Below are 24727 nucleotides of genomic sequence, written 5' to 3'. Positions count from 1 at the left end.
AAATGTTCGGCACAACATCGTGGGCCGAAGGGCCTGTTCTGTGCTGTATTGTTCTATGTTCTATGTTCTATGTTCAATGTGTGTGTCTTGCAGTCCTGGGATTGGGCCATGTTCAGTACTGCAGTTCAAATGCAACCAGCCCAGGAACAAGAGGGACATCATTCAAGCTACTATGGAGGCACCCGGCCAGTCAGTCAGAACTGTCCTGCCAAGTTAGTTTGCGGATTGCTCCATGATTAATCCTGTAGACTTATGCATTGTCGGTTAGGGACTTTTCAGGTAAGTGTGCAAGGATACAGTCTGTGATTTTCAAGATGGCTTTTTTGGGAGGGGTTGACATCATAGTGGAGGAGTGCCTGATGTTGGAAATCTCACCCCACCTTTACCACAGTCATCACAAACGTTTAAAATTTTATCAAAGTAGCGAAGTCCCTACTTTACCAAAATATAACAAAGAACTGTGAGTACTACATATGTGAAACAAAAACAAAAATTGCTGCAGAAACTCTGACTCATTAGATAGACCCATACTATCCGAAAACCTCCTGAAAACCCCGACAGCAACTGGTGGGTAAAATAAACTAGCTCTCTTCAGACTTTCAGTACCTTACTAGAGAAAGAAACACACAATTTGCTCTTCCAGCAGTCCAAAGGCTTCTGCCAGTATAATTCACACTCACATGCTGCTCAGTTATCCAAGAGCCAACCAAATAATTTTTGTTGGGCTGACTGCCTTGGCATTCACAACTGATCACAACTGCACCAACAAGCCAACCAAGCAGTTGCCAACTATATTTAATTTTCGATAGACATCCTGGTGCTAGCCCATCATTAAGCAGCTCCCCTTGTTGCTTGAACAAATTAGCACTGTCAACACCGCTCATAATGAGTTTCAGTAACTTGCTTTTAATTAGTGCAGCAATGTCGTCCAGCATTTCCTTCCAAAACAGTCCTTCTCCCACTTCAATCTACAATCAAAAGAATACAAGAATAAGAAAATGGGGGCTTCACAGTGTAGAATAAGCTTCTGCAACATTAATCAGGTTAAGCTTGCATAGCTCCTTAAGGAGGCATGAGATTGTATCATGATGGTATGGCAACAAAGCCGCTGTGTCACAACAGCAAATGCTTATTGGGATTGTTTGGAGGGCTCAGGAGTATCCCATTACTGTTCGATTTCCAATTTTCTACACAGATCATTGCCTCACGTGTTAGAGCTGGAGGCCAAGCAGCAGCTGGGGACCTGTGTGGCTTCTTTACCTCACAAATGCAACTGACATTTTCTCCAGTGCGCAGCTCATCATTTCCTTCCCCTGCAATGAGGGGAGTCCAACAGCCCAGGTCATGGGATTCTCCACAATTATTGGCTTCTCCCCAGTTGCATGGTGCTGTAGATCACTTTGACATTGCCCTGTCACCATCCTGCATAGTTTATCAACAGAAAAGGCATCCACTCAGTCACTGTTCAACTTATCTCTGATCATCAATGCCAAATTATGGAGATCTACGCCAGATATCCTTAGACTCTTACACATCAGTTCCTGGTTTCTTTCAAAATCCTTGGGTCATTCAGGGATGACTGCTGTGAGATAAGTGTTGAGAGAGTATGGTGTTGGAAAAGCACAGCAGGTCAGGCAGCATCCGAGGAGCAGGAAAATCGACGTTTCGGGCTAGAGCCCTTCAACAAGAAAGGGCTGATGAAGGGCTCCGGCCTGAAATGTCGATTTTCCTGCTCCTCAGATTATGCCTGACCCTGCTGTGCTTTTCCAGAACCACACACACACAACTCTGATCTCCAGCATCTGTAGACGTCACTGTCTCCTGCTGAGATACAAGGGCCACCCTTTCTAATCATGGCTGATTACACATTTTCAAATCCCTCAGACTGACACAAGATTAAGATATAATACTGTCCACACTTTGATCAGGGCTACAGTGGAAGTGATTATAAAGGCACCTGAAGGAGAATGCTGATGCCTGGGATGCTCTGGCAGGTCCTTGCGGTCTAACGCCGAAAACAATGCGCTGTATCATTGAGACATGCTGTGCTCACGCAGAATTCTAGAAAGTGGGCATGCTCTTGAGGCAGCAGGGGATCAACAGCAATGCTCTGAGGATGAGGATAAAGTTAAGGATCAGGACAGTGACCAGGAGGGACACCCAAGAGACCACAGCAAAACTTGTCATGGTCAGGCATAACGGGCTAGACTTAACGTAATTGCAGCCCAACACCAACATCAATGAGCTGGGTGTGGATTTCCTTTCATTACAACTTTGCTTGTTATAGGGCAAGCAGCTCTGGACACTTAAGATACATGTGGACCTGGTTACTTCTGCACTCCTTGAACTTTTTTGTTGCTGAATAAATACATTCTTCATATGATTGCATGCACAGTATCTGATCCCACGTTCTAGTACCTTTACATTACAGGTGTTTCTCACCATTAGGAAGACAGCAGCAATCAGTGAGACAGACCAGTAAAATAGCATGGCACTAGATCACTTTTCAGGCTTCAGTAAGCACATGATAAACTTGATGCTCAACACCTGGCTATCATGATAGGCACCAGGAGGGGAGCAATCTTGAGGAACCACCTCTCACCACCCAGACCATAAGTACCTTGTGGTCCTTGTTAGCAAATGAGAGGCTACCTCACCTTTCTGCACCATAGCCTCAGCTGAACAGTACATTTTGATGGGTGGGTGCTGCGGTGACGGTGTTTAAATATGGCACCAGCAACATGATCGTGAGCCAGGATTGGTAGAAGCCAGGTGCATCATTGAGGAGTTGAAGAGGGGATAATTATGAGAGTATAGTCAACATGGGCCATGGCAGGTCACCCACCATGAACCTCACAATACACAACAAATCAATATAGTGTTAGCAATAGAAGGACGACAAACTGGAGAGGAGAGGGTGGACACTAGGAAATTGTTTCCGTTAGGCGAGGAGACTAGGACCCGTGGACACAGCCTTAGAATTAGAGGGGGTAAATTCAGAACAGAAATGCGGAGACATTTCTTCAGCCAGAGAGTGGTGGGCCTGTGGAATTCATTGCCACAGAGTGCAGTGGAGGCTGGGACGCTAAATGTCTTCGAGGCAGAAATTGATAAATTCTTGATGTCACAAGGAATTAAGGGCTACGGGGAGAATGTGGGTAAGTGGAGTTGAAATGCCCATCAGCCATGATTGAATGGCAGAGTGGACTCGATGGGCCGAATGGCCTTACTTCCACTCCTATGTCTTATGGAATATGGAATTGTGTGGATAATCTGGATGAAAGGGGTACGGTTTTAAAGGCAGAAATATGTTTCTTGAAAGTGGAAGAATGTGACTCACATTCTAATTACTGAAAAATCGACTAACTTTGGAAAGGAGATAAGCAAAGCTTTTTTAGGAGAGATAAGCAATTAGGCTTATTATTTTAATTGCCGGACAAACTTGGTTTATAACGGATGGGTCTATGCACTTAAAATTGTTTAATAACACTTCTGAAGTTGTTGTTCTACTTCCAGTGGACATCTCTGTGTAGCAGGAGAACGTGAGGTCTGCAGATGCTGGAGATCAGAGCTGGAAATGTGTTGCTGCTGCGCTTTTCCAGCAACACATTTCCATCTCTGTGTAGCAGTAAGACCTCCACAATGTGTCGTGAACAAGTATCTCTTTCTGTCTCCCTTAAGAAAACGAGAAGAAAGCTTATTGCTGAACAAGTTGCATAGCTCTCTTTCAATGAAGTATTTTCAGGAAACTAAGAAAGTTCTTAAATGTTAGCATCTCTGACTGCCTAAAACCATGAGAGCTGATCTGTTACTTCTATTCCAAGACCAAAATCTAATTGACTTCCAATCTTGTCTGAAGACTTTTCAATTTATAACAACATATAGATTATTCATATACTAGAAATTGGTGTATGGGTGAAATGGAACAAAGTCTATTCCACATATCACACATTAGGCAGGTCTCGCTAGATCTCCGAGAAACTCCCACGGCAATACATTTTATTTCAAGGAAGTTAAAGGAGTCAAATGAGAAGATGTTCAACCAGGCTTATGGGGACACTTAGGTTTCCATTCAATGAAGAGGCTAGGGATCTTTAGGCTGTCCTGGTGGGTGATGGAGCAATAGAAGGATTGGACATACACAGAGTGAAAAGGAGAAGATTAGGACCAGGAAACTGCAAGCTGTTAAAAGTGGTGGAAGGCTTTGAAAGAACCACAGCTGCAAAGACTGTGGTGGGAGGAAGCAAGAATGTTAGCATAACAATTTAATCTGCCATTCCTTAGCTTGCTTTGTTTAAAATGCCTCTTAGCTTAAACTAAACAGACTACGAGAGCTTGTTTAATAAGAAATTACAGCATCTGAAATACTTGTATGCTAATATATCAAAAGCTATTTGCAGGCTCAAGTTATTTAAACACCTTCCAATGTAGGTCAATCATAGTTAATGTGATCTAGAAATACTAGAGAAATCATTAGCTGTTAGTCAGTTTTCAATTGTGCAGCTAGAATGGGAATCTAAAGCATTTTTAAACTAATATGAAAAGTTCCATGAATATGTCATTCCCATGATTTGCCTACCAACATCTGTCCTTTAAAACTAGCATTTCCACTACATTGATCAGCCTTGTGTTTTTATTCTCATGCATTGCAGTGCTTTTCCAACTGAAATGGTACCACAGTGCAGTGGAAATGCTATAAAGTTTCCTGTCAGTATGTGCTGCTCTACTACCTACTGTGATTCAAATGCCTCTGGCTGATAGGGGAAAGCATCTTACCACCTCCTGCCTTAAACTGATTGACAAGCACTTTGTTCAAATCTAAAATGAACACCTTCTACTCTTTCCTTCTGTGAGAACACTCTTGCTAGGATTGCTTTGAAGGTTCCGTACACTTGGCTGAGTTTCAAGTGCTGATGGATTGCAGCACAATACATGCTCCATTCATCTAAGAATGATTGACCCTTTCGCACATTGAGAACCAGATAACTTTGGTGTTGGCTATTGGAAACTAAAACAAAAATGCTGGAAAATATGTGTGTATAGACACAATTTCGGGACTGTGACCTTCCATTAGAATTGGAATAGTTTTTGAGCAAGGTGCGAATGGAACAAGGCAAAAATGAAGGGGAAGGTATTTCACATGTTTAAGCAACAAGTGAAGCTCGCTGTTTCATACTGAAACTGTGCAGTAGAAACAAGAGTGGGCTTCACTACTAACAGGATGCTACCATCAAGCCAAAAGGACTTCTGCCTATCAGACCGTGAGTAATGTGCTATATAGATTTCAGTGTTAATGTAGTGCTAGGTAAGTAGACTAAGTAAGTAGGCTAGGTAAGTAAGTACATCCAAAAGGATGGTGGACCTTGTCAAACAGCATCTCCCCATGGTACTGACTGAATCAAGGCAGTCCATGCTTACTCAGTCTCACACCAGCCAACATTAGATATGATTGCATGATTCGACAACATTTGCTGGATAATCCTGAGCATATGAAGAATTGCACTGACAACCAATTTAAGATTGTCAGTTGAGCTCACAGTGGTACATGTGTGTACTGTAAGCTATATAGATTAATGCACACAACCTCACTCTTTATAAACAAAAAATAAAATATACAGAGTGCACCTGTTTCACATCAAAACATAGGTGACAGCCATCCTCTAGTTCATTTCACAGGGCAATACCCTGACCGATTAGAATCAAACTGTCCAGTTTAACATTTGAATAAAGTCTGGTAGTCAACTGTCAGTCATCATTAACTGTTGAATTCTCCATTGCAACATCATTTTTTCCTTTTATTAACTCATGGGATGAGGGCATCACTGGCTAGGCCAACATTTATTGCCCATCCTTAACTGCCTGGGCAGTTAAGAATTAACCACATTGCCAAGGGTCTGGAGTCACATGTAGGACAGACTGGGTAAGGACAACAGATTTCCTTCCCGAAACAAGATGGGATTGTTCTACAAATCGAGAATGGTTTCATGGTCATTAATTCCAGAATTTTTAAAAATTGAATCCAAAATTCCAAAATCTACCATGACAGGATTCTGACTCATGTCCCCAAAACATGATGATGCCACTCAGTCATTCCCTCCCCTCAGAAGTACCTCCATTAATCAGAGTCTACTTGCTAATCAGTTTGCACTCTCCTCTCCTCCAGTATAAATACTGGTTTTTCCTTTACTTTGCTACTTCTTATGAACTGTTCCGATGAGTGGAAGGCTAAAATGGCAGAAAACGAAACAGTGGGGGAACAATGTTTATGGTCTGAAATTGGGGAAGTCAATTTTGATTCCACAAGATTGCACAATTGCTATCTGACTATTGGGCACTGTTCCTGAAGCTTACATTGAACATAAAACTGGATCAATGCATTAGGACAGAAGAGAAATGTTAGCATTAAAACAAGGTGAAGTATTAAATCAACTAGAAACTGATGATAATGCTTGTGGGCTGAATGGAAATGTTCCACAAAGTGTGACCCAATCTGCATTTGGTCTCCCCAGTGTATAGGAGACCACATTATAGGCAGAAAATACTGTACACTTGACTGAAAGAGGAACAGGTAACTTTTTTCATCTGGTTGGTGTTTTTCACATTAGACAATGAAAACTTTATTTTCATTTGATATTGCACAGAATCGGAGGATTGTATGTCAGGCATATTGAATAAGTGGCTATAAAGAATTCATGTGGTGACAGGGTGGGGGGCTTGGTGAGGTTTAGATAGTCTTTAAAGAATGTTGGGTGCTTGGCTGCATTGCTTGGGGACTGCAGCAGCCCTTTACACACCCACTCCCACCCGCATGAGTCAGTAGGTCCTGTGAACAGTAGAATGAAGCCCATTCTGGTGGAAAAAGAAATCATGGGTCAGTTGTGTGGTTTGAGAGTCACAAAAGTGCATAGGTTGGGCTGTCCCAAGCCTGGCAGAATATTTGACCCATCAGACGTCTGGTTTTTGCCTTTCAACCTTTTTTTTGCTCTTTTAACATGCTCATCCAGCTCTTATTTTTCAGTTCTTAGGAAAATGCCAACATCAGATATGAAATGGACCTGCTGTCTCTTTCTCCCTCTCACAGTTCTATGGTCATCTGGTCATTTCCTATCCATTGCCTTCACATATTTCTGCATTAATTATGTACAATGCCTTCTTGACAAAAATGTTGTCCCATTTCCCCTGTACAAAGTGGTTTCCCAAAGATGTTGTCATCAGAGTGCCATTTTAAATAGATACAGCTGATGGTTTGGTAATGGTTCCATTTCTATACAATATCAAATGTGCTGTTATCTGCTCCCAGCTCAGCACAGAAAGCGGCAGCCAGATAGCAGTCAGTCAGTCAGTTCAACTCGTTGTTCTTTAACCTTAAAATGAGCAATATTCCTCATCTCTTGCACTCATCCTGTTCCATTTACCTGAATGTTTTCTCCATGGAAGATACATTAATCAATTTTCCAGGACTGCCTTTGACGTTGACAGTGAATTTTCACACTTCAGGCACAAAAACAACTCTCATCTGTTAGAGACCTTATTGGTCATTAGTTTTATGTCACCCATGCCCAGCCTTGTGCTTACCCAACAATATGTCAAATACATCATTGCTTATAGAATCTGTATCTGTAAAACAAAACATTGCAACAGAAAGAGGCTATTCAGCCACTCAAACACTGTCTCTGTTGTGTTGAAGATCAAACTTTCGTACAGTTGAAAAGACACTAGAAATAAAAATATAAAAACATCTGACGGCTTGTGGGGGGGGGGGGGAGAGAAGAGAAAGAAAGTTATGTGTTTTAGATCTTGTGGTACAGTGGTGGTGTCCCTACCTCTGAGCCAGATGGTCCAGATTCAAGTCTTCCCTGCTCCAAAGCTTCATAACACATTTGAATGGGTTGAGTAATAATATCTCTGAAATGTCGAGGAGGGAATAAAGTGGCAATAGCATAAAACAGAAAATGTGGAACGGCTGGTGAGGATGTTGCAAGGTCATCATTTTAATATCCCACTATGTTCCTGCACTGCAGAGAACAAGGTATACATTTCTCAACAGAAGCTAAATATGGAATGCACTGCAGTTACTATGTTCTTGGTATACTTCAAAGGACAGACACAAAAGAGAGTTTTCTCTGATGTTGTAGTACATTTCAACATTGTAATACAGTAAACAACTGAAGCAATGTATAGGGACCGACCTACATTAAAAACAAATTTTCAATGCATTTTTCTAATTTTCATCAACTAGTGCATGGATCTCTCAGATTTAGAAGGGGGAAGGGTAAATGTATGCAGATATTGATTACTGCTACTGCTGCAACGTTTATCACTGGGCCTTAAGCAATAAATGTGCGCTGTGTCAATAAGGCCAGCAGAAGATGGAGTACTATAATTTATTTTTAAACTTGTAGAAAGGTATCAAAATTGCATTTACCATCCCAATATCTCATTGTTTCTACTTTCATCTTTCACATCTACAACCCATAGTAAGTGAACTGGGTTTGGAGCTGAAGGTTTTAGTTGAGTTCAAGAGACTTCTCAACTTCAACAACAAACTGAGCCATTTTCAGCACCAACTCAACTCACCATCTTTTGCTATCTCTCACCAAGAAATTGTCACATGATAATTTTTTTGTTGATGTTTCAATCAGAGGAAGATACAAAATCGCAAGCGAACAGCATAATGTGGGTGAAAGGATCGCCTAATGATGTGTGTGACTGGCCGAAGCAGGAAATAGTCGAATGGCAAAGGCCAAGAATTTATCTGAATTAGGCTACTTCAAAGAGTGGAGGAGACAGCTGCAGGCTGACCTCCTTACCTAGGTTTCCATTCTGATCTTGGATGACAAGTTTGAATCTGCAGCTTTTGGTCTAACTGATGACATATTTTATAGATTTCTTAAAGAAAATCCAATGTAAGGTTCTTTTAGTACAAGAAAGGGGAACTGAGATTCACCCCTTTTACCAAATATAAATCGTGAGGCCTTGGGTTCAAAAACGCAACTCCCACTGAACAAATTCCCAGTTTTATCTTCGATGCCAGGAACTAAGAAGACACACTCAAAGAAGCAGTCAAATCTTAAGCATGAACTATCCCCAGACATCAACAATAGTACTGGATCAACCTATGAAGTCCCATCTGTTCTGAATAAGCCAGTGATTATTGCGCTGGCATTCAGACCCTTAAGCCTTACAAATTAGAAACCCATATCGTTACAGTAAATCCTTGAAGCTATTAGCCATTTTATTTCTATTGCCCATCAACAAGAACAGTTATCAAATGTTTTCATGGGAAAGTGGATGAAGTCACACAGATCACCAACCCTTGAACACTGGCAAGATTCACAGAAAATCCAGGAAAATGTGGTCAGAAGGGTGTACAACTTATCCACTCAATTTGGCCTGAATATGAGAAGTATTATGGAACGCGACTCCCAAAATAATTGGGAATGAACTGCAGAAAACCCCTTAAAGTGTACATTTGTTATTTCCAGTTATCTTGAAAGTCAACCTATTCACCAACAATTGAGCTTTTAAACTTTAAACAAAGCAAAAATTAAGAGACAAACAAAATGATACCAGTTACATGTGAAATCATTCAGCACACGTCAAGATAAACTGCAACATGATGGATAGCATCACATTACTGTCTTGCCAATCCAGCACTGCCATTTCCAGAAGGTTTGAAAAAGGTTGCTGGGGTATCCAAGATATTGTTCTTCCTCGATGTTTCATGCACAGGATCAATTTTATGATGGAATGAAAGACACATGGGCTACTAATGAATTTGCCAGTGTCTGTTCTTACAAACAGACAAGCACCTCTGAAGGAAAACACACCACCTCCATTCTAGCTGTATGATGCTATACAATAACAACACACAAAGATGGGATGAATAGCTATTTATCTCGGGCCAAAATCAGAAGCAGAAAACCTTGCTGCCTTTGTGTGCTGTACTCCTATGCTTAAAGACTAAAATCTTTATATTTGCATTAAATACATTATTGTAAACGTTACTTATTGTGTATTGTCAAAGTACTTGTGTTTGATGGGGTGATATTACATAGTCATTTTGCTGCATTCATATTATAAGCAGGATATTACAAGGTATGGTTGCGAAAGTGAAACAATGATAAACATCAGTAGGCAACCCTTATGTAAGTGTTCTGTGATAGATATTTTTAAACAGCAACATAGCATGTCAAAGCAGAACAAACAGTATTTACATCCTAGTCTAAAATCAATGGTGTTTGTGAGCTGTGGTAGTTTAATAAAAGGTGGCTAACTAGGCCTTTGATGGATAACTATAAAAATGAAATCAAACACATACACATCATTGCACAAAGTGGGAGAATATACTTCCTATTTATTTCTCTTTATAAGGGAAGGAATAAAAGCAGGACTTCTTAATAAATATCACGGGTGGAACTCACACTGGCTTAGTCACCATCGGATGCAACAAGCATCCAACACTTTCCAGCAGAAGTCTAGACATCAAGACGAGAGATTGTTGCTAGTGAGCAGCAAGAGGCCTATTAACAGGGATTATCGCTTGCTATTATCTTCGTTATTACTTAGTCTCACCTCATTAATATGGAGGCTGTTATTCTATCATGCACCAAATAGAAATGACAGACTGAAGCTTTTTAGTGTGCAAATCAGAACCTGGCCACTCCAGCTCACGTTTTGCTCCTCTGGACCTCCATGTTGGAATTCTGCACCAATGGGCTCATGGGAGCTTCAATGGGCAGTGGTCGCAGATATACCACATCCACAGACACTTGACACTGCTAATCTCAATACATCATCACAGAGTATTTTCAAACCACTTACAGCATGCTTCTGCTTGCCTTTAAAACACACCAACAATTACTATTGAAAAGCTGTTGCAAGGACACTGTGTGTGCAAGGAGAGACAGTCAGCTCACAAACTGGACACGGCAGCATCTCAGGTCCACTTGCCTGCTTTGTCTCACCGCACAAATCACTTAATACATACCCAGATGCACACAGCATCACTGCCTTTTCTTCTTGCAGCTTGGCCTCTCAGCCAGAGCCTAAAGGCTTACCTTGCTGCTCAGTGTAAGCACATACCCAGACAGACAGTTTGTAATGCTCATTGGCAGCCATCAGAGAGGGTGGAATAGCTGCTGAATAACACAGCACTATGTTAATCGCAGACTCAGAGGGTCAAAGTCACAGGGAGACAGAGGTGGAACCAATACACCACAAAGCCCAGGGCCAGCAGCAACCTGCTGCAGAAAGTAAACAGTCTCTCCAATATGAAAATTCACAGCTGCAGAGCCCCTCAGGATGGTATGGAGGCACAAACGGCTGAGGGTCTTTCGTCCTCAATGTCATTTCCTCCAGATCAGTGAGATACAGTGTCGGGATAGACCGAGGGTATCCCTGGACACTGTCAAAGAACGGAGGTGCTGGAGTGGGACTGTTACCCGAAGGAATGGCTGGGCCATCTTATCCTGGTGGGCATCAAGGTGACAGCTGCACCTTTATGTGACTGGCTCCTTCCAGGGAGTCATGGGGAACCACCATGGAATCACACAATTCAATTCATTAACAACGGTGACCAATGCCATTTGTACTAGATCACACTCATTGACTTTGTTTCCCTGTGACAAGGTCAGTGCTGCAGCCAAGGCAGTAAGATCTGTATCTTAGCTGGCTTCCCTCAGCTACAGGACACCATCAACTATACACACATCAGGCTGAGAGATCCACAGCTTACAGTTTCTTCGAGGTTTGTGCTTTATGATTCCGACATTCTCATATCCTTGCTGCATGTGAGGGGCCAGAGGCCTTGCAAAGATGGTTCCTCACAGACAAGGGTCACCTGTTGTGACCATGGCTGAGGACTCCATTATACAAATCCCTGAATGAGGCAAAGTGGAGTTATAATGCAATCCATTCTTCACCCAGGACAACAGGGCAGTTGGAGAGGAGGGTTCTGCTTAGTCTTTTGTTGTTTAAGGGTGAGGATACTTTAGCCCAGACTGGACAGGGATTGCCACATAATCCTGGCACGCTGTGCTCGGCACAACCTGGAGCAGGCAACAAGAGGATGGAATGGATGCTACCAAACTGGGAGTTCAGCAGCAGTCTTCCAAGGAGGCGGACGAACACGTTCAGTGATCGCAGCATCACGTCACGCGTGACAGAGTATATATATGTCGGGTGCTACAAATTAAACAGGATTTAATTGAGACCCAATTCCAGCAGATGACAGCTCAGTGCTGTGATCACTGACTGCAAAATACTTGTTGCTCAACAACACAGTTCATTTGTATTCGCGGAGAAAAATGCAGATTCTGTTTGATTCCTGTTCACTCTGGACATTTGAAACTAAAAAGTTAATGTTTTGCATCATTTGAAGATTTTGCTGTGTATGAAGGTCCCACTTTTAACAAGGATAAGATGCTGGGCTACAGTGGGCACTGGGGAAGGAGCTGTAGTAGGAGTCGTATAGGCTTAGAGAGGGTAGTAAGAATGGATGTGATAGGTCGGTGAGTTGTGTGGCCTAGTACTGAAAGATTGCAGTTGAATGTGCAAGGAGGTTTCAGCCATGTCATCGATGTGCTGTGAGACATGTTGGTTTATGGCTGCTGTGCCACTCCTTTGATGAAGGGCAGCTCTTCACTGCCAACATTTGTCCATGATTCAAAGATGGGGCCTATGTCATGGACAATAGTCTACTCCAGGATAACACATCATCGGCCAGTTTCTCTGGCTACAGCTTGTGGTTGAATTGGGCTAGCATCAGCTGAAAGGAATGCCACAGGAGTGGCGTAAGTAGTTAATGGATCGAAGGAGTGAGAAAATCCACTAGGCCTCAGGGAGCAAAACCCTCCACAGAACTTGATGAAAATGACACTCTGCCAAAATCTGGTAAGATTCAGTCTCATAACTTAGATATTGGCAAACACTCACACTTTAAATGTTGCTACCATGCATCACAAAGTTTTGCAACTCAAAACTCAATGGATTAATTTCTAAACACATGATATTAAATGGTATTGTTCCAATGATTGATAGATGAATCAATCAATCAATTATGGTCACAGTTTTATTATGTAATGTTTTTGCTGAGCTGGTAGATTTTAACTGGTACATCCGTCAATGTGGTGAAATTGTCGTCAGTATTACTTCAGACTGAAAAGGGGAAATAATTAGAACAAAAAAACTGTTTCAATCACCAGTTATTACTTTGTTCCTTGTTTCGAGTAGAAAGTGCATGCATGAGGAAGAACAGTGAAATATGAGGCTGTCTTCAGAATCAAAAAAACCTGCTGACACTCATTGTTTGGACATAAATAGTGGTCTCCAGCATAACACACCAGCAAACAGCCAGCACCTGCTGATTCATCCTTTATCCCAACTTCCCGTTTTATCTGTAATATTGGTGAATATTTTGGGAGCCCTTCAAGATGTGGGAACTACAATGAGTGATTACAGGTCTTCACCCAAGGATGTATTGTATGGGATCACAATTCCAGCAGATTTGTGGTCAAATTTAAATTTGCAGAACATGACCCACGCCCAAGACACATGGAAGCAACGCATAACTAACACATCAAGCATACTTATGTTTAAAAACAAAAGCGATTTTCCTCTTTGTACAAAATAACATGGACTGTTTACAATCTTTTTATGCCCTCCCACCACCACAGCCTGAGAGATTGGGCAGATGATCCTGTAAACTATGTCAGAGATAAAAATGCCACAGATGCTGGAATCCAGAGTAGACAAACAGGACGCTGGAGGAACACAGCAAACCAGGCAGCATCAGGAGGTGGAGAAGTCGACATTTTGGGTCATGACCCTTCATCCACAAGGGTGTCAAACTGAAACGTCGACTTTGCCACCTCCTGATGCTGCCTGGTTTGCTGTGTTCCTCCAGCCTTCTGTTTGGCTACTGATGTAAACTATGTCAGATTGCCAAGCCTAGCCTTAGGCCTTTTGGAGGCCCTTAGCTAATTAATTAGGAGGCAATTAAAGGCCTAAATCCACCTCCACGACCATAAAATGCAGTATAGTGGGGGCTCTGATATGTGCACTGTTACTGCACTACCTCTGAGCCAGGAGATCCAGATTCATGTTCCACCTGCTCCACAGTATCTAAAACACTGGCCAATGGTAGGCAGGCTGCAGTGCAGAAGCTGATTTTATCTTTTAATAAACAAATGGGAGGAAGAGGAGGTAACATCAGGGTGCCCTTTACATAATGCAAGCAACCCCTCAAAATGTCGTCACCCCTCCCCCAGCCACCCTCCAAAATCCATTTTTTCCTAGCCCCCAACCCTGCTTCCTAAGGTATGTAGTACCGCAACACCACCTTCTCAGTCTAATGGCTTTATAGTTTCCATTGGCTTGGTTGCCACTGGTGATCGCTGTGGGCCTACACAGTCCAGGCAGTGCCCACCATACAGTCCTGGCATTTCTGGACAGTTAGGGGTGAAAGCCAAACAGATTGGCTGGCAGATCTCAAAGGTGGGACTTCCTGTCCACTTCAAGATGCCACACCCCCACTTGCCAACATGTTAATTTGATGAGACAAGCCTTTTAAAACTCACCTCTGGAGCAGGTGAATCCTGAATCTTTACCACAAGAGCCCTAACACTCCTGAATCAACCTGTTCAGAGATGTTATTGCACACCTCTGGGGGAGGTCGGGCTTAAACCCAGGCCTCTTTGGTCAGAGATAATGCTCCCCACTATAAAATCCAACCCATAAATTGCAGGTCAGCTGCAGCAGTCATTAAATACAAAACACCTCTGCAGGCAGCAGTGAGACGATTCCACTCAATATACTATCTACCACACCGTGGATTAATTTTCCTGCAGACGCATCTGCTGTAGAATTTAACTACTGTAATTGGCCATACTCATTTCATTATAGTCATTAGAGGAATAAGCTTGATTATCAATCTCTGCTAACGTGGTCTCCACAACGGAAATAGTAGCACACTTATAAATCCTTCATATCATTTTAACCAATATTCAACTGTCCCAAAAATTCAGGAGATTATTAGATTATTGTTATTCACCATTGAAAAAACAACTTTTTGGAAAAGCCATACAATCTTTCATTCGCATATTGGTTAGCTGGACTTAATTTCAACTCTGTAAATGTGTAGGTTTGGAATGAACTAAAATCTGGCCCAGACCCTGGCATGGCTAGTGTTTGAATACATCAGTTATCAGAATAACAAATACTGCCTGTTTTTAAACAAGCCAATGAGGAGAGAAGCTTTCCAAAAGGATTTTGCACACCCATATTACACCCATATTACCTATTGCATTCTGGCTCCTTGCCTAATTCACTGTTTGAAAAACTACTTCTTCCAATTCCAAATACAGATTCATTTAACTGTCAATCATCCAAAAATATTTAATCTGTTTGAAATCAAGATACCAAAATTATGTGATCAAAAATGCTTTTGACATTTTGCAGGGGATGAAAGAAATGGAAAATGATTTGACAGGCTGACGACCATGCTTAATAAACAATTCCTAACACCCTTTTGAATTGAAAATCACAGAGGATCATTGCCACAGTTGGAGCTTATGCAAACATTCTAACACATACAAACTTGAGCTGTGATATATTCATTAACACTACACATTACACTTCTGCACTAAGCTTTACATGCGCTCTTCAACTTCTAGATAAAATGGGTAATAGTCTATTGCTCTGACAAATGCCACAGTTCAACTGTTGCAGTGTTCCCCATGTTTCCCACAGGTATTTAAATCAATTGGGTGAAGCTTCCAATTCTCTCATTAAAGGAAAGGGTCTTAAACTGAATTTCTACATAATCCTAATGTTACTCCGTTGTGAGCAAATACATGTCTCTTGTCAATGTCCAGTGGCTACTGTGTATTATTCTTTAAGCATTCTGGGTAGATGAAGCCTGGGAAGAAACATCTTGTGAAGAGCTTCCCCACCACCTGCAGTCATATCATGCAGTGTTGTTCCAGTGACGTCATGGAGAGCACTGACCTAAGCCCACAGTCTCCATTCATACAGGAAGAAACCACACAAATGTCTTTATCCCAGTCTCCCTATCCTGGGCAACTACAAAGCATCAAACATGGCAAGAAAAGACAACTGAATATGCAAATGGATTATGTAGCAATCAGATGAATACAACCATTTAAAGTAAAAGAGTACATTTTATAGTAGCCAAGAATTTTATGGTCTTTGTCATGTTACACAGTGGATTCACCACAATTATACTGGGAAACTATTGAGTACCTGGTGCCAATAGGGTCAACAATTCTTTGCTGCTAATAGGGACAGATTATGTTAATCAAGCTGGATCAGCCCACTATCAATATAAAAGGCATGTTATTGCAGATGCTGGAGATCTGAAATAAAAAACAAAGTGCTGGAGAAACTCAGTAAGTATGAAATATCTGTGGAAAGGGAAAGAAATTTAATGTTAAGTTCAGTATAAAGATGGAAAGTCTTGAAATCATATTAGACTCAAATATTAAATTTGCTTCTTTCTCCAAACTTGCTGAGTTCTCCAGCACTTTGATTTTATTTCAGATCTCCAGCATCTTCAATAATTTGCTTTTGTTTTAAAAGTGAGCACTGATCCACTATTCTGCTCAAGACAAAACATTACAGCTGTTATGACCCATAAACCCAATTTTTAAAATACATATTTCCCAATCTCCTCCCAAGGTTGCAGTAATCAAATTAATTATATTTTTACATATTGCTTATCCCAACTGAACTGATGTCTCTCCTGCCTCTTTAAGCTACTAAAATTCACTATTTCACATGTCTAGCCAAATATACATCACAACCAAGGAAATCAAAATGTGATGGCTTGTTTTACTGCAACAAGATACCTACAATTCTGTTTCACCACATTAAACAAAATAGAAAGCAATGTTACAAAATAGCAGCACTCATTTTAAAGGAGTAATATAATTTGATGATACTTCAAACATCTTGGGATTTTTCTACATTAAAAACAACAGAATGCAGGAATAAGAATGTAAATTGTTCTAATTAAGATATCAAACTCATGAAGCACGCTTTGAGTCTTTTGAAGTAAGTTGATTGAATAATTGTGCTACCTCTCTCATGAAAATTGTTATTATCCAACATCTTTGCATCGCATACTATTATGGTTATGCAGATAGCAAGGAGACAATTTTGCCATTTCTCTATATTGCCTGGTTGTTTATTTACACTTGCGGTTGTCATTTCATAGTTAATTTCCTTTTTAAATTCTTTAAAATTAAGTTTAGGCAAACTTCAACGTCCTGGTCCATTGTTAATACTATAAGATACAAAAGGATGATTTGGATCAAGCACAAACTTTCCTTTTCTCCTTCTAATGAACTTTCTCACATCTACATACAGTCAGTACTGTTGAATGAGACAACTCAGCAAGTGAGGAATCATGGTTACCACCCGATTTCAGATTTTTTTTAAAAGCAAAATGATAATTCTTCAACTAGTTGTTGTGGACTACACTAAGATTAATCCAAAGTGCAACGAAGATGATGATCTATGTTCCTATCCCATAATTAAATGCTTTATTATTTGAAATAAATATTTTTCAATTCACAGCACATGCAATTTTTGTGTCTCAAAAATCAGCGAACAAACCATTGACATTCTAACCTAAATGATTATCCTCCTTCCAGATCTGACAAGCTCCTCAAGGGAGGTTGCAAACATTTCAGATTAGCTGCTGAGCAAGTGGGTGCAGCAGGATCTGGAGCCCAAATGCTGTCAGACATCTGTCTTGGTCATTTTAATTTGTTAAAAAGCTTTCCGAATATTTCCAACTGATTATCCAGTTTACAAATACCTGGAAAATATTCAGTAACAGCATTTCAAAGAACTAAAAACTCTAACAATACACAAATACACACTGCTATTTCTAAAGCATACATCCATTTCAAGACCTTAATGCATGTCAGAATTTTACAAAGCCAGTGATTACTCAGTCTGAGCTACAACCAACCCAGACTACCAAACCCACTATTAAAACCACACTTTGAACTTGTGTCCAATAATACAGATAGGTTCAAATATCTATTCACATTGCTTTATAGCAATTAGGGAAATATAATTTCAATCCCCTCAGCACTCAACCAAGCAAGATCGCCTGCTCAGGTGATTTACATATCAAAAGGTCTGTCTGTAATTGTAATTAAAAATACCATCATGGAGCAATTCAGTTCCAGACAATATTTGTGGAAGTTCTTATTTTCTGGCCATTAACTTAAGCATTTATGATTATAAACTCTATTATCAAATAGATTAGCTAGTAGCACAAGTACTGAAGCATAACCCAAACATAGACAGCTTAGACAATATAATAACTGCTGGTAATTTTGAAGTGTACAACATCCGTTATCCTCCTCCTATTGCAATTAACTCTGTACAAGATGATGTGGAGGTGCCGGTGTTGGACTAGGGTGGACAAAGTTAAAATCTCACAGCACCAGATTATAGTCTAACAGGTTTATGTGGTCACAAATAAACCTGATGGATTATAATCTGGTGTTATGCAATCTTTAACTCTGTACAAGATGGAGAGACATTAGCAAAGGCAAGACAAGTAATCAAGAGACTCAGGCAATGCTCCAGAGACATGTTTCTAAATATCATTACTGAGCTGAAAATGTGTTGCTGGAAAAGCGCAGCAGGTCAGGCAGCATCCAAGGAGCAGGAGAATCGACGTTTCAGGCATGAGCCCTTCTTCAGGATTATCATGACATCCTGTGGAATCTAACTTCAATAACATTTGGAACAAAAATAGTTAACAAAATAATTATTGATTATTGTTGACTAATTTTCTTTTAGAAAAGCAATGTCTGCCATCCTTCGGTGTTCTGGCCTATATGTGACTCCAAACAGTGGGAACACCACCTGCAAGTTCTTTTTTCGTACATGGAATGTGGGCACTGCTGGCTTGGCCAGCAATTATTGCCGGTCCCTGGTTCCCTTGAGAAGGTGGTGGTGAGCTGCCTTCTTGATCTGCTGCAATCCATGTGCTGCAGATAGAGCCACAATATCCAAGGTTTTGACTGCAAATTGCAGTTTGCAGTGCTCCCATGTATCTACTGCCCTTGTTCTTCTCAATGGAAGTGGTTGTGGATTTGAAAGGTACTGTCTTAGGATCTTTGGTGAATTTCTGCAGTTAGTCTTGCCGATAGCCAACATTACGGCTACTGTGCATCAGTAATGGAGGGAATGGGTGCTTGTAGATGTGGTGTCTATCCAGGAGGCTGCTTTATGCTGGATGATGTCAAGATTCTGGAGTGTTGTTCAATCTGCACCCATCCAGGCAAGTTTCTCTCCAAGCCACTCACCATCCTCATTTGGAAATATATCACCATTTCTCCAGTGTTGCTGGGTCAAACTTCTAGAATTCCCTTATGAACATGGGTCGACTTGCAGTAATTCAAGGCTGCATCTAACCACCACCACCTCATTTGCAATAAACGTAGGCCTAGCCAGTGAAGTTCATGTCTTGTGAATGAATAACAAAAATGGACCACAGTAATGTGGCGGACTCTCAACTGCCCTCTGAAATGAGTTAGCAAGCCAGTCAACTCAACAGCAGTTAGGGATGGGCAACAAATCCTGGCCTTGCCAACAACGCCCAGATCCTACGTAAGAATAAAAAAATAAAGTAAAGAACTGCATTATGAATGCTCTACTCCAAATAATTTTCAACTCAATGAGACAATTGGGATGGTGCAAAGTATTTATTTCTCTGGTAGATCTTCCAGATGCTAAACTATTTTAAAAAGAGTTTATTTTTGGGCATTTGATTTGTTAGTGTTATAAAATATTAAGTCAGAAGTCACATGACACCAGGTTATAGTCCAACAGGTTTATTTGAAATTACAAGCTTTCGGAGCACTGCTCCATCACCAGGTGAAGTGAGCAACCCTCAGAAAGCTTGTGATTTCAAATAAACCTATTGGACTATAACCTGGTATGATGGGACTTCTGACCTTGTCTACGCCAGACAATAGCAGCACCCTTGACATCTTGTAAAATATTCAAACTACAGATACGGTCCAATATTACCAGCGATCTGCTGTTCTCAGAGAAGAAAACCCTGCAGAGTTTGATTAGCTCAATGTAAAGGTGTACCCTTCACTTAAAGCCAAAAACTTGTCAGCATTGGCAGTGTGAAAGTGCAGCACAATGGCAAGCATTTTAACCCTTTTTTTGTTTATTAAAAAGGGGCAAATTTACAAAAAAAAAACCACTCTATAGTTTAGGTTCTTAGCAAGGGTCACTGGCCCCGAAATGTTAACACTGCTTTCTCGCAACAGGTGCTGCCAGACCTGCTGAGCTTTTTCCAGCAATCTCAGATTTTGTTTCTGATTTGCAGCATCCGCAATTCTTTGGGTTTTTTTTATTGTTTAGATATTCGAAGGGCCGAAAAGCCTTTCCTTCTTTTATATTGAAAGTTTTGCGAGACAGCGTCTGAAAAATTATACATGATATCAACGCAGGGTACCCTGAGAGACTGCCTAGCTTTAAGATGCTGTCACATGGACAGATGTCTGTCTTTACCGCAGTTCAAATGCTGTGAAAAATAACAGGTAAAAAAGTTAAAAATCACTACACCAGCGACGGTCCTTCATCAGGTGGTAGTGGAAGGCTCAATCCTAACAGAATTTATAGCAAAAATTTACAGTGTGATGTAACTGAAATTATACATTGAAAAAATGATTGTCTGTTAAGCCTTTCATCTGTTAGAATACAGTGATAGTTTCCACTACCACCTGATGAAGGAACGTCGCTCCGAAAGCTAGTGTGCTTCCAATTAAACCTGTTGGACTATAACCTGGTGTTGTGTGATTTTTAACTTTGTACACCCCAGTCCAACACCGGCATCTCCAAATCAGGTAAAGAGAAAGCACTGTAATGCAACACAAATCCTGAACAGCAACACCATCCAGTCCATCTGCCAGTGACGCCAGTGTGAGTGCCCGCTGCCGCACTCAGTGCAGATCAACATTCAATATCAATCCAAGAGTGCACCTCGCTCCCTCCCTAACCTCAACCCAGCTATCAGGACCCACTGCCTTTCTGCACAAACTCCACACGAATCCTCAAACTCCCAGTGGACTCGGCCCGTTGACTTTGTCTGAAACACTTGCAAACTCTGCTCGGAATCTCAAGCAAGTTAGACCTGCGGTTCCTTCCTGAGCAAACTGCAGGTAGACCACCAGATTTCCATATTCTCTGCAAAGCGCGTCTTAAATCTATTTTTTTTATTTAAGGGGGGGGGGGGGGGGAAAGAGGGTGTCAGCATAATAAATGCCAGGAGTAAGAATCGGACAGTGCGTGACCTTTGAAATGGAAAGTAATGAAAGTGAGATTGTCGAGCCCAGCTCTGCCTGACACACTGGCTGGAGGTGGAAGGGTTTAGGCAGCGGGGATGTGGGTTGGAGCCTCCTCGCGGTGACTTCTCCTCACCCGGTCCCTGACAAATCCCCGGCAAACGCTGGAAACACGCATTCGAACAACAGGCTTCAGAGCTTCGCAGTTATGCCAGCCTTTCTGTGCTAAACCATCCCCCCCCCCACAGTGTGAAGGGGAAAAGAGAGAGAGAGACAGACAATGTGCAGCCGCTGAGCTGAACTCACTCTGACGGCTTTAACATTTAACTTTCCTGAATCTCGCTCGGAAATTCCTCCCGCCCGGCTCCAACACCTCAAAAAGTGATGCGCAGATTATTTTAAAGAAGGCAACCAGAGACTGCCTTTGAAAAGAGAGCAATTCAAGCCTCCTCCCGCTATATAAACGGTTACTGCCTTGAATATAAAAAGTGCAAACGTTAGGAAAACTTCCACCTAAAGCTCCATTCGCCTCCCCCCACCACAATCTGGTTGCAGATTGTCAGGAACTTAATAGCAAGAAAAACGAAGGAGCAAACTTTCGAACTTGACAGTTCGTGCAGCCGCGAGGTTTCTTTCCCCCCTCTCTCGTATTTTCTCTCTGGTTTTAAATGGTTTCTTGTTTGAAAGAGAGTGAGCGCTCCTTACCAGTAGCATCCAGAGTCTGGCCGCTTCGCCCGAGGCTGAGGTGCACCAGGTTTCCCAGGGTTACAAAGAAGCACAGGGCAGCATTCAGGCAGCCGGCTTTCCTCACACCCGCCATGATGATCGCCACAAGTTTACATTTGCCGAGTCCAAGCCCGAGTGTCCCACCCCCTCACCCCCCCCGGCCCCCCTCCCTCTTTCAACAACACTTCCACAGTCACTTAGAGAGAGAGAGACACACACACAAACACCTTTAACAAAGCGCCCGCTCCCCAGCTGCGGAAGGGAGTGAACCAGCCAGTCAATCCAGGGCGGGCTGGTGTGAAATGTCAGCAGCCTGGAGCCCGAGCTGCGGTACAGCTTCCCCCGGAGACCCGCGGCAGGCACAGGCTGCCTCTCCGTGTGTGTGTGTGCCTCCCTCTCTCGCCGGAAGTGTTCTTCCTCCCAAATCTCCACAGAGAGAGTGCAGCTCAGGCTCCATCATCCGCAGACAGCAAGCGCTTTGTCCCCTATCTCCACTGGCAGGCTTTTACCTCTCTGGAAGGAGCAGTTTCTGGGTTTGTGTGTGTGTGTGTGTCCCTAGGCAGTTACACTCCCTTTCATACCTCTGTATGGAGAGCCACTGGCGGTCTCCTGCTACTGTTTGGGTTGCTCGCTCGTCATGCCTTTGCAATAAAAAAAAACTCCAACTTGTCCCGGGGCTTCATTTTCGACTTGCCGTCTCTGGCACTTTGTGTGCCCAACCTCCGAGCTCGGGAGGGTGCGCACGACATTGCTGCTATTTCCACCTCAAGCGGTATTTGGGTCAGAACAGAACTTGCAGAGAGCACCCTTCACTGCAGCATCTGCCTCTTTTACTTTCGGTCCCTTGACGATTTCAAGCTAGTGGTAAACACAGATTGTCTATAATAACATGAACGCCATTGCTGACAGGTGAACTGTGTTGGTTGCCTACCGCGAAATCGCTAATAACAATTTAAGACATTTCAGTAATTTGCATTCTCCCAGTCTGCTTTCCAGTTGTGTAATGTGCCTCGAATCATAACGGGTTTTGGTCATGACGAACGTATTTGGGAGTTTGGTTTCCTACCTTACATATTTAAACTATGTTGTCTTAATACAACTTGTTCTTAATAGATTGAGAACTGATAACAATGAGAAGTTAAAATGTTTTCATACTCGTTTCCAAACAACTTCGACACAACGAGGCACTTCAGCTGTACCTTCAAGACGAGCACCCTCTACTGCAGCCATGTGGCAGTATACACTGTGTGACCTGTTGGAGCAATATGTTTCAGATACGTGGTTAGTTTTCTGATTTGCTCCAGTTTGAATTGGATCTAGGCTGAAAATTAATTAATTTTCAGTAGAGCTCCAAAAGATATTCAGGAGGAAGACCTCATCTAATAAGATAGGATTTATTGAAGTTCCAGATATAAGGTTTCCTCCCCCAGGCTGTGCTTCCCCGTCACCTCCAGTTTTAATTGCTGTAAGAAAGTCACAATCATAACTTCCTCTGATAGTGACGATACCGAAGCAATGCTGTTAAATGAAATCTTGGAGTCTTAATATCATTCAGGAGCAATGCAATTACTGCATCCACTTCAAAACTTGTAATCTGACTTTTTAAATCAGTAAAGCCAACCTACAAAATATATATGGAAAAATGTTGCTATTTTCTTGATGCTTTGGTAAAATCATGGTCAGGAAAATTGCAAATATGTCATTTAAAAAGAGCTGTTCCTCTGGATTCTTCAGCTTCCTTTGTACTTAGACAAAATTCTCCAGGATTTGTAGTGAGATAATGATTAAGAATAATAAGCAACTAGGCTAAGAGATAACAGATGTAATTTAATGTGGATAACTGTGGACGAATAGAGAGACAATTGAGCATTAGGCTTTAGCATTCTAGCAAAGCTCCTGTCCAATAGAGATAAACAATAAGACATGTGGACTCTTGCAGCACAGTGGTAGTGTCCCTACTCCCTCGGTACCAGACAGTCTGGGTTGTTTTTCACCTGCAACATCTTTGTACCATAGCATGATGAAATAGTTTGAATAAAATAATTAAAGAGAGGAACAAGAAATATAGATTACATATAATAAGCATTTTGAAATTGTACTGAAGCACCTCAAGAGTGAAGCATGCTGAATAGAAAGAAGTTAAATTCTATTGCAATTTCAGTAATTCACAATTTGCAATTATTTGCCTTGACCTGTATGCCTGTTGTAGAATATAAACTGTAAATATTAAGAGTATTACAGTTGCATTCAGGTACTAAGAATGAAACATCTTGTATGGATACAAATTGAATTTTATTGAAGTGTCTCATTTTTAAGTTGAAATGTTTGTTCATGCATTCACTCAATTTTTATGATTAACATTGTTTCTGAAAGCGAAAGTAGATAAAGCCATTAAAAAACTATTTTTAATGAGGCATAAATAAATTCACCAATATGATTCCAAAGATCAGAAGATATCATTAAGAGGAAAGATGTATTTTATTCAGCATATTTGTATTAGAGAATGTTAAGAGGAAATGTAGTGGATAAATTTAAAGCTGTGAAAGATTTTCAGAGACTAAATAATATTTTCCTTAGTTGGGAAGCTGGCAATAATGGATAATCAATTTAAAATAATCATTAAAGAGCTAAAGGAAAATTTTAACATTGAACAG

General features: G+C 41.4%; 1 protein-coding gene across 2 annotated transcripts in view; it reads right to left on the bottom strand.

The window, feature by feature from the left end:
* Positions 1-22220, bottom strand: part of plxdc2b (plexin domain containing 2b) — a 422082-nt gene extending 399862 nt beyond the window's left edge. For both annotated transcript variants that reach the window (XM_043690425.1, XM_043690426.1), the window contains exon 1: positions 22053-22220. In XM_043690425.1, coding sequence (XP_043546360.1) covers positions 22053-22167 — 115 coding nt within the window. In that variant the 5' untranslated portion in view covers positions 22168-22220. The remainder of the gene's footprint in view (positions 1-22052) is intronic.
* Positions 22221-24727: the final 2507 nt, after the last annotated feature.

Source organism: Chiloscyllium plagiosum, chromosome 5, assembly GCF_004010195.1.
Source record: "Chiloscyllium plagiosum isolate BGI_BamShark_2017 chromosome 5, ASM401019v2, whole genome shotgun sequence".
Taxonomy (NCBI): domain Eukaryota; kingdom Metazoa; phylum Chordata; class Chondrichthyes; order Orectolobiformes; family Hemiscylliidae; genus Chiloscyllium; species Chiloscyllium plagiosum.
Note: the sequence above shows the minus strand (reverse complement) of the source record. Positions and strands in the feature narration are given on the sequence as shown.